We start from the raw sequence: 11,382 nt of genomic DNA, 5'->3' as shown, positions 1-11,382 counted from the left end.
AGTCAAGAGATGCAATAGCGATGCAGAACTATATCAATTGATGAGGGACAGACAGCTACTCGAACAAATATAAACAGAGCAGCCATAGATAAAAATGAAATCATATCATGTACGAAAAGAGAAATCATATCAACACAAAAAGAGAAAGTTTATTTACAGACCGCTGTCATATAGCTGGAATATTGCTGTGTGCTGCAACCAAGCATGTGGCTGTCATTGTAGCACCAAGACTGCACTATTAAGGATTCTGGCAACATGACTGTCCTGGTGTTGCTTCATTTGAATATCAACACAGACTTCAATTTCTGTTCAGTGGTGGTATTTATTGAAGCTGATTGTTTAACTATTTCTTCACAAAAACACTGTCATACCTGCAGATTTGCAGGATATCATAGTGTCAGGGTTGTTCAACCAATAACATTAGCCTAAGGGGACTTTTTAAGGTCAGGGATACTATAGCAAGTGTACTGCATCTTCTTCATAACCCAGGCACGGGTGGCCCAGTCATCTAAGGTGCCGCGATTCGCTGTGAAGAGTTGTGTCCCTTGGGCATGCCAGAAACCTATGATTGTGGGTTCGAATCCAGATTCGCCCAAATTATGTTTCTAGGTTTGTCAGCACCATACCCGTACTCGTGGGTTTCACCGAAGTGGTAAACGTCTGAGGCCTGCATCACTTCGGGCTTTCCTACCACATTACAAGCTGACACTGGAATACTGTTAAAGGCAGCGTAAAACCCATCTCATCTCACTCATCATAACACCGATGATTGACCTTGAATCCTTGCAGAAAAGGAATTTGTAAGGAAGGGAACTACCCACAATTTTAGTTCAGGTCTCACATACAAGATACACATATTTAAATCATTACTATAAGATTGTATTGCAACACTCTAAAACACCTTACTGTGAAACTTCTTCACATAACCCAAAACATTTCAACGTCTAAAAATCAACTTCCAACAATCCAGTGAAGAGCCAGGATAGAATTGGACCTCAGCAACCCATGCTTGTAAAAGGTGAATAACGGGATCAGGTGGTCAGGCTCGCTGACTTGGTTGATGCATGTCATCGATCCCAATTGCATGGATCGATGCTCATGATATCAATCACTGCATTGTCTGGTCCAGACTGGATTATTTACAGACCACCGTCATATAGCTGGAATATTGCTGAGTGCGGCGTTAAACAACAAACCAACCAACCAACCAAGTGAAGATCCTGGTTATAATTAGTCTTAAGCTATGCATGCATGTTGAAGAGGCATGGGCTAGGCGGTCTTACAGGTTACACACAACCAAATGTTTTCCCATAGACTTCTATAGTAACGTTATATTTTTTTTTTAAATAACTAAGCATTCAACAGCTATTACCTGTACGTGTGTGCACAGTTCGGCCTTAGAGCAGCAATAAAAAAATAAAAAATGACTAGCTTAGCCAGCTCCTTTTACGAGTACAGGAAGCTAAACACACCACCCCCATTTTCGCACCAAATGTCACCTACTTGAAAATAGCTGTGGTCACATTCAGCATAAGTCATCATGTTGAAAAAGACAGTACTAAATATAGAAAAACATGGTCAGTTTTAATAACTGGATGGATGTACATTTGAAAGACATAAAAATCTTACAGAATATCCTCCAATGACAGCCTGCAGATATCTCTCGATCTGCACTGAAGGCTCCCTACGAAAACCGCACTGTCCAAACTGGTTCTGATTTGGTGTAGTAGAACCTGTAGACTTGGTTCATTCATGTCATTGTTTCCCATCTGTGTAGATAGGAGTTTGTCATATCAATCACTGGATTGTCTGGTCCACTTGATTATTAAGAGGCCGCTGTCATATGTGTGGAATATTCAGGGTGCGGGGTTTAACAACAAACAAGCCTGCCTGTATCACTAAACTGTTTAACTGCCTTTACATGTCTCCATCCTCATAATATTTCATGGGACCTGTGAATATCTGGGGTAGAACTGGTCCTCAGCAACAACCCATGCTTGCCTTAAAAGGTGACTATGCTTGTCGTAAGAGGTGACTAACAGGATCGCTGGCTTGGTTGATACGTCTTCGTATCCCAGTTGCGTGGATCAATGCTCATGATGTCAATCACTGGATTGTCTGGTCCAGACTCGATTATTCAAAGACCACCATTATATAGCTGGACTATTGCTGAGTGCGGCGTTAAACAACACAAAAACATAATATTTCAGCACAAAACAAACCGTAGATTTTATCAATAATTTATTCATTCATGTTATAATTAAACAATAGCTTGTTCCAAAACAAAAGTAATGTTTCATATGTATATAGCACATAAATATAGTTAAAAGAAGTCAAATGGACTCCAGCTGTGATATAGTAGAATATGTAGACAGTTGAAAGACATGGAAAAGAAGTCTCACTCATTCACAATAAATAACATGCATTCGACTTTGTACAACGTTTAACTGCAAGGTGAAATGGGGTTTTAACGTCGCGTCCAAGATTATTGCACTTATATAGTGACGTGCACGTGTGTGTGGCTGCTTGTACTAGTTCGGACTGATGCCGATTTATAGGTAACTGCAAGGGAGATAACAATGTAACATCAGATGACAATCCTCAATAAGTGAGTGAGTGAGTGAGTGAGTGAGTGAGTGAGTGAGTTGGGCACAACGCCGCTTTTTACAGTATTACAGTTATATCACAGCTTAATGTGGGAGGAAAGCTCGAAGTGATACAGGTCTCAGACGTTTACCACTTTGATGAAACCTACGAGCACGGGTATGGTGCTGACAAACCAAGAAACATAATTTGGGCGAACCGGAATCCGAACCCACAATCATAGGTTTCTGGCGTTTTCGCATTTTCACATCCGTGTTTATACAGAAAAGGCTGGTTTCCCAAATTGTATATCTTGAAATTAACGCGTCTCCAAATTAATACGACAGCTGACTCCTACCAAAAATGCGACTCAATATCAATGTGACACCCCCCACCCCATCCCCAGTGGAATGATACATATCCTTACCTTAATCCAATCAACCACAAATAGCATTGCTTATTAGCCTTGAGTGGAGAGCACTTCTGTTAAAACAATAAAGTGTTTTCCTAAAAACAACACACAGTTTATATGTTTAGTCTGTTGACTGGTATTAAGTAAGTTCAAAGGCAATAAAATAATTGAACCAACAACAGTTCACTGATTGGTATGCGGAGAAGGTGTCAACAAGCTTGACACGAGTGGGTCTTGACCCCAGCAGTGATAATTCACCGGATGCCCATTGTGTAGTTCCTATTCTTTGAATGACATCGTTATATACTTGTTACAACAGCTGCTCAATACCGCTGTCCAATCAGACACCTTCACTGTTGTAGTCAGACACCTTCACTGTTGTAGTCTGACACCTTCACTGTTGTAGTCAGACACCTTCACTGTTGTAGTCTGACACATTCACTGTTGTAGTCAGACACCTTCACTACTGTAGTCAGACACTTTCACTGTTGTAGTCAGACACCTTCACTGTTGTAGTCAGACACCTTCACTTTTGTAGTCAGACACCTTCACTGTTGTAGTCAGACACCTTCACTGTTGTAGTCAGACACCTTCACTGTTGTAGTCTGACACCTTCACTGTTGTAGTCTGACACCTTCACTGTTGTAGTCAGACACCTTCACTGTTGTAGTCAGACACCTTCACTGTTGTAGCCTGACACACCTAATGTAGCAGCCAGACACCCTTGATGTCGCAGATATCTTCACTGTAGCAGTAAAACACATTTACTTCTGCAGTCAGAAATCTTTACTGTTACATCCATAACCATGACAACTGGCTTATCTGTCCAAACACCATCACCATATCCATGAAACCATGACAACAATTTCCGCTGTCAAAATGTCAAATATCATCAGTTCCACATGGAACTAGTACAATCCCAAACAAATATTGCCAGTGTAAACAAACATATTGTTGAAAGAAATTTCCTAGTCCACTACAGGAACAGATATTCTTTGACACACACACCATCACAATATCACTGTAACCATGACTACAATTACAAATCAAGACTTGGCACTGAATATAGTTGGTACCACAGCCACAGATTCAATGCCGCTGTCTACTACCTTCTTCTCCGATAAAACAATGAGGTACACTTTCCTGATGAGGATAGGAATCACCATGGTAACTGCTATATACAGCCAGTAGGGCACATGACGAGAGTTGGAGAAGGGGGCCAACCACAGACCTCTCCTGGTGGCATCTCGCAGGTGGTGGGAAAAGACTGCAGTCAGGAAGATGAGAGACAATGTCTTCAAGTAGCGGACTTTGAGCACCATCCCTAAAATCCATAATGCTGCAGTCACCACAGGGATGATGGTGGTCAGATGGAGAGGTGGGCGGTCGGGAAGACTCAGTGCTGCCTGTAGACAGAGAGAGTGTATCAGGATGTATAACATGACACAGACACTGGGGTGATGGTGGTCAGATGGTGAGGTGGGTGGTCGGATAGACTCAGTGCTGCCTGTAGACAGAGAGAGTGTATCAGGATGTATAACATGACACAGACACTGGGATGATGGTGGTCAGATGGAGAGGTGGGGGGTGGGGGGTGGGGTAGACTCAGTGCTGCCTGTAGACAGAGAGAGGATATTAGGATGTATGATAACATGACACAGACACTGGGGTGATGGTGGTCAGATGGAGAGGTGGGGGGTGGGGTAGACTCAGTACTGCCTGTAGACAGAGAGAGGATATTAGGATGTATGATAACATGACACAGACACTGGGGAGATGGTGGTCAGATGGAGAGGTGGGCGGTCGGGGTAGACTCAGTACTGCCTGTAGACAGAGAGAGTATATTAGGATGTATGATAACATTACACAGACACTGGGGTGATGGTGGTCAGATGGAGAGGTGGGCGGTCGGGGTAGACTCAGTACTGCCTGTAGACAGAGAGAGTATATCAGAATGTATGATAACATTACACAGACACTGGGGTGATGGTGGTCAGATGGAGAGGTTGGCGGCGGGGTAGACTCAGTGCTGCCTGTAGACAGAGAGAGTATATTAGGATGTATAACATGACACAGACACTGGGGTGATGGTGGTCAGATGGAGAGGTGGGCGGTCGAGTAGACTCAGTGCTGCCTGTAGACAGAGAGAGTATATGAGGATGTATAACATAACACAGCCCCGGGAGTGATGGTGGTCAGATGGAGAGGTGGGCGGTCGAGTAGACTCAGTGCTGCCTGTAGACAGAGTGAGTATATTAGGATGTATTAAAATATATATATATATATAATATAAGAAGTTTCTTCGCCCTGCACTCAGCAATATTCCAGCTATATGACGGCGGTCTGTAAATAATTGAGTCTGGACCACACAATCCAGTGATTAATATCATGAGCATAGATCCATGCAATAAAGATATGATGATATGCATCAACCAAGTCAGCGAGCCTGACCACCCGATCCCGTTAGTCGCCTTTTACAACAAGCATAGTCGCTCAACAGAAAGGAAAATACTTAAGCATGTTAAGTGTCTGTACAAAATAATATATTTGATGGGTTATGAATAAATATAATAACTCATAGATAGTGCCTATAAATACAAAACACAAGTGTCTCCTGCAGTTTAATATATGAGAAAGATTTTGCAAAATCAAAAGCATTATAATTTGAGTTACTAAATATAATAAATATGTTCGTAAATATGGTAATAAGTCAGGATAATAGCAACAAGGTTTATCAAGCTCATCTTCTGGAAAGGTCACACATCTTGAGTCTCAGTCTGTGTAATTGGGATACAAATTAAAAGTACCAACTATGTCAGCAAGTCTGACACCCCATTCTGTTGGTCGCCCCAACAAGATCGAATTGCTGAAGATAAATTCTGACCTGGAATACTTCCATGATCTAGGCCTGTATTCTGTTATTGGAGATTTGACATCGCCACAAACAGGAAATGTTTACTTGTCAAAATAGTATTAGAAAATTTGTTGTCATTAGGGTGTTGAAAGACATGTGCTCACCATTATTGTGTGTCTAAATATTTACACTAATAAAATCAGATCTCTGTTTTCACTATCGCTAAACAAAGATCTATGGACATTCGGGGTCACGTCAGAATGACCTTTCATCGGACCATTCAGAGTGTAGCTTATCAGATCATGAAAGTCGGAATGTGTTTTTAATCATGCAACCTTGAACAATTTAACACGGGGTAGTCCGAATGACAGTTACAGGCTGAATGCCATCTTTTATCCTTTCCAGATTGTTCATTTTCAAATTTTTAATCGAGAATTTATCAAAATTTGTTTCTGATTGGAATGACTTGATTATGTCAACTTATTGTCAGTCATTCCATTAGTCGATCAAAGTTCGCGAAAGGCTGTGACCCGTAATGGGATGTCCTCAGATCTAGTGATAGCGAGAACTAAGATCTAATTTTGATGAGATTGATTTTTAACTTGAGTTTCCTGAAACAATTATTATGTTCATTATCATTATCCTGTAAGCTTTTTTAAATTTTAAGTACATTGTATTTATATGGGTGTAGTGCAAGAAACTGAACATGCTGAAACTGAAAAGCATAAAAAAGTGCCGGTAAAATGCATCATAAAGATTCTCAACTTCTTTTTATCTCATTATTACCCAGAATTATTTTTTCGTAAAATATTTGTAACATGTTGAAGGCACAAACAAACTTTTTGCTTACACACAATTTAACATTGAGTGAGCTGGGCTTAACTCTGCTTCGAGTGAGTGAATGAGTATGGTTTTACGCCGCTTTTAGCAATATTCATGCAATATCACAGCGGGGGACACCAGAAATGGGCTTCACACATTGGAGCTGTAGCAGGGCGTGGAGTCATCCGACAGATGACATCCTTACCATGTCAGCTTGCTGACGGGGTTAACCTCTTTGGTCATGTGGACATGGCGTCCGGCATCTGATCAGAAGGTCCGTGGTTCGAATCCCATCACGGGACTTGGAAATTTTATGGCCGCTACATACCCATGTTGGGAATCGAAACCCGGGTCTTTGGCGTGACAAGCGAACACTTAAACCACAAGGCTACCCGACCGTCCCAATGCTGATTTGAATAGTATTCCAGTTATATCACGGTGTGTCAGCCTGAAGTGATGCAGGTCTCAGATGTTAACCTCTTTGGTGAAACCAACATGCTTAAGCATGGGTATAGGGCTGAGTGACAAACTTAGGGACATAACTTGGGGGAACTGGGATTCGGACAAACAATATAAGGGACACAACTCTGTACAGCAAATTGCTGAGCCTCACACGACTGGGCCACCTGTATCCCTGGTAAACATTTGAAGGGAGCCTGGCTGAGCCCCAAGATGGTGAGTATGGTTTTACGCCGCTTTTAGCAATATTCATGCAATATCACAGCGGGGGACACCAGAAATGGGCTTCACACATTGGAGCTGTAGCAGGGCGTGGAGTCATCCGACAGATGACATCCTTACCATGTCAGCTTGCTGACGGGGTTAACCTCTTTGGTCATGTGGACATGGCGTCCGGCATCTGATCAGAAGGTCCGTGGTTCGAATCCCATCACGGGACTTGGAAATTTTATGGCCGCTACATACCCATGTTGGGAATCGAAACCCGGGTCTTTGGCGTGACAAGCGAACACTTAAACCACAAGGCTACCCGACCGTCCCAATGCTGATTTGAATAGTATTCCAGTTATATCACGGTGTGTCAGCCTGAAGTGATGCAGGTCTCAGATGTTAACCTCTTTGGTGAAACCAACATGCTTAAGCATGGGTATAGGGCTGAGTGACAAACTTAGGGACATAACTTGGGGGAACTGGGATTCGGACAAACAATATAAGGGACACAACTCTGTACAGCAAATTGCTGAGCCTCACACGACTGGGCCACCTGTATCCCTGGTAAACATTTGAAGGGAGCCTGGCTGAGCCCCAAGATGGTGAGTATGGTTTTACGTCGCTTTTAGCAATATTCCAGCAATATCACGGCAGGGGACACCAGAAATGGGCTTCACACATTGTAGCCATGTCGGGCATCGAACCCGGGTCTTCGGCGTGACAAGAGAACGCTTTAACCACTAGGCTACCCGACCGCCCTGAGCCCCAAGAGAGCACATCAAGTGTTTGAGGCTGCACAAACCAATGATTGATATTATGAGCAAAGCCCACTCTGATGGATACAATGACATGCAATCACAATACCATGTGCACCTTGAATCAGATGCTTCCTTACATGTAAAGATCCGGGGTAGAATAGGTCTTCAGCAACCCATGCTTGCCGTTAAAGGCGACTATGCTTGTCAGAAGAGGCGACTAATGGGATTGGGTTGTCAGGCTCGCTGACTTAGTTGATGCAAGTCATCGATCCCAATTGCGTGTATCCATAATCATGATATCAATCACTGGTTTGTCTGGTCCAGACTTGATTATTCATAGACCGCCTCATATAGCTGGAATATTGCCGAGTGCGGCGTTAAACAACCAACAAACATGCAAATGTGGTACATTGGAATCAATTGTGCCCATGAAAACATGCCCCTTTAAAACAGTCAAAAACAAGAACAAATTTAAGTATTTATGTTGAAATGGTGTGAACTCTAAAACTAATTAATTAGGATATAAACATACTGTATTTTCAATGTACAGATGTAGAGCTAGGTTATTTTGGTCCCCTTGCACAAAGCGATCTTAGCACTACAACTATTGTAAATCCTTAAGATCGCGATCTTAGGCTTCGGCCATAATCGCCACCCACTTGGAGATTTAACCACATTCAGGGATGTGAGCAGGTCGTCCCAAAAAAAGGGTGACATTAAATTGAATTTGGAACTGAACGTGCAGTATATGCTCAAGCAGTTTGTTTACACAGTAATACTTCACTTGAACATGTGACAGGCATTGAAAGCATATGAACACGGCAACTTGGAAAGCTAACATGAGATGGGCACCCCGAAAGAAAACTAAGCAAGCTTTGCAAGGCCATCGTTCTACACCTCAAGTGACCATTATGACGTCATATTGCTCATTGTGACGTAAAAGATATGACGTCACAGTTGTATATAGAAAAGACCGAAATTTCAAGCTCTCTGTTGTCTCCAAAATTTAAGAAAATTCTCTTTGTAGATTTCTGTCGTGTTTGCTGCATGAAATGTATTGCCATACATCCTTTGAATATTGTAGTAACCGCAACCGTGCATTTTGTATCCTGTAATTGTAGATATAATTATTTAAATATGCCTACCGACAATGACTGAAAAAACTACCATTCTATGAATATTAGCTTCCAGTGGTGTTGTGGCCGTCAAAAGAGCTGTTTAAATCATAGAGGGTTTATTGTGTTTATTAGCCTCTAATTGACCAATGGCCGTCAAAACAGCTGTTTAAATCATAGAGGGTTTATTGTGATTAATAGCCTCTTATTGACAATCAGAATCGAGTAATTTCCAAATTCATGGTAGAATGTCAATCACCAGGATAGTAACCGAGTCAGTTGGGAACCGACCCTCACCTTAATATTCAAAGACTTTGCAGCATAGAAATGATCCAGGTCAACTCCCACAGCAAGCACGGCACATAGGAGGCAGTTGAGAAGTTTGTAGCGGTCGAAGTTGACATTTTCCACCAACGCCCAGCACCACAAAGCTATCAGCCCATGTGTAGCACTGTCGATGCCTGCCCGAACCCAGAGATAATCCCCAAGTCTGTGGGCGATGAACGACAAGCCCCCGTCTCCGAGCAGACATGTTAACAAAAGCACGACCTCCAGAACCAAAGTGTTCGTTTTACTCAAACTGGCATCGAAAAACTGAGTTAACAGCGACATTTTCACACGTATCGCATTCGTACACACATTCCTTGTTTACAATGACGTGTTAAATCATCTGAGTTCTCGTCTGGGGTTTGATGCAATCTCGTTTGTGTGACACTACCATCAGTTGCGTGGGTTTGTTTACAGCGGAAGTGTATCGCCACATACACTTCCGGTTGTTGGTTAGTGTGAAATTCATCAATGAAAAGGAAACGGGATATGATCTCACATAATCAATTGAGCTCTCCTTCGGTAGGAGCCCGAAGTGATGCAGATCTCAGCAGTCGTTTACCACTTCGGTGAAACCCACGAGCACAGGAATGGTGCTGACAAACCTAGAAACATAATCATAGGTTTCTGGCGTGCCAAAGGGACGCAACTCTGCAGTGCGATTCGCGGCGCATTAGATGACTAGGCCACCCGTGCCCCCCTATATATTATGGAAAATTATTTACAGTCGCCTCAGGCTGCGCTGTAGCGATCTTACAGCAGATTAGTATTTTAGATATATTTTGGTTATAAAAACTTGTTCCTGCGGATATCATACCGAAGATGCTTTAAATTTCTTTTCTTTTTATGTGTGTACAAATTACTATGTTCTTCGAAATGAAAGGATTTTGTACCAACATGTGTTTTTTTTTCAAAAAGTGCTACGCGGAAATTCGTATTTGAGTAAGGAAGAGCAAATCCAAACATTAGATTCTATGTAAAACTTCATATTAAAAACTGGCAGATTTTCAATTAAATGAATTGTTTAATGTAAACTGCAAATATATTTATTATATATACACATCGAGCTTGGCATGTACAATTCATTTGTTACATTTAACCTTCATTGATGTATGTATTGTATCATGTATTTTGTGTAATGGAGCGGTATTGACATAAGCGCTGCCCTTGTTTACCAGTCCATTTTCACATTTTTGTGAAAATAAATATGTTTAATCCATTTTGGGTTGAAACATGAATTGACAACAGTCGTGGATAATGCAATCTTTACATCACAACTACGTCGTAAGAGGCGACTAACGGTATCGGGTGGTCAGGCTCGCTGACTTGGTTGAAACATGTCATCACATCCCAATTGCGTTGATCGATGCTCATGATATTAATCACTGGGTTGTGTGGTCCAGACTCGATTATTTACAGACCGCCGTCATATAGCTGGAATATTGCTGAGTGCGGCGTAAAACAACCAACCAACTTGAAAGACGCAGGTTATGAATTATGAATTTCTGTAGTCGGCGACAAACCATTTGCCTCCAAAGGCCCTTGATAATTGTGTTAAATAGGAGTAATTGTACACAACTTGACTATTAAGCGAAAATAAACCACTGGCACATCCTGTGTTGCTTTTCTGTTTGAACACCAGAGGCAGATGCAAGATAATATACTCATCAATAATTCACACTTATCTGTCTGCAACAAATAAATGTAATATATGTTTTCGATATCCTTCAAGTATTTTTACAGACAATACGTTTCCAAATAGTCAAGTATATTTAGTCAGTGACTATCTTCGTCTGCTATAAAAATGTCATTTACACATATAATAAAATAAATATATTCCCT

The 11,382-nt window shown here is 41.7% G+C and overlaps 1 protein-coding gene across 1 annotated transcript; it reads right to left on the bottom strand.

Moving 5' to 3' along the window:
• Nucleotides 1-3,344: 3,344 nt before the first annotated feature.
• LOC139460984 (transmembrane protein 267-like) lies at nt 3,345-9,937 on the bottom strand. Its single transcript, XM_071242446.1, has 2 exons — nt 9,511-9,937; nt 3,345-4,401 (listed from the first exon to the last, which is right to left on the bottom strand). The coding sequence occupies exons 1-2, from the start codon at nt 9,823-9,825 to the stop codon at nt 4,042-4,044; spliced, it is 675 nt and encodes a 224-aa protein (XP_071098547.1). The 5' UTR covers nt 9,826-9,937; the 3' UTR covers nt 3,345-4,041.
• Between the last annotated feature and the right edge of the window lie 1,445 nt (nt 9,938-11,382).

This window comes from Haliotis cracherodii, unplaced genomic scaffold (genome assembly GCF_022045235.1).
Source record: "Haliotis cracherodii isolate W230 unplaced genomic scaffold, xgHalCrac1.p SCAF_14, whole genome shotgun sequence".
NCBI classification, from domain to species: Eukaryota; Metazoa; Mollusca; class Gastropoda; order Lepetellida; family Haliotidae; genus Haliotis; species Haliotis cracherodii.
This window is presented reverse-complemented; position numbering and strand designations above follow the sequence as displayed.

Coding starts and splice junctions, on each gene's coding strand:
- LOC139460984 (XM_071242446.1), bottom strand. CDS start 9,825: ATGTCGCTGTTAACTCAGTTTTTCGATGCCAGTTTGAGTAAAACGAAC. Junction 4,402..9,510: donor CAAAGTCTTTGAATATTAAG/GTGAGGGTCGGT, acceptor CTCTGTCTACAG/GCAGCACTGAGTCTTCCCGA.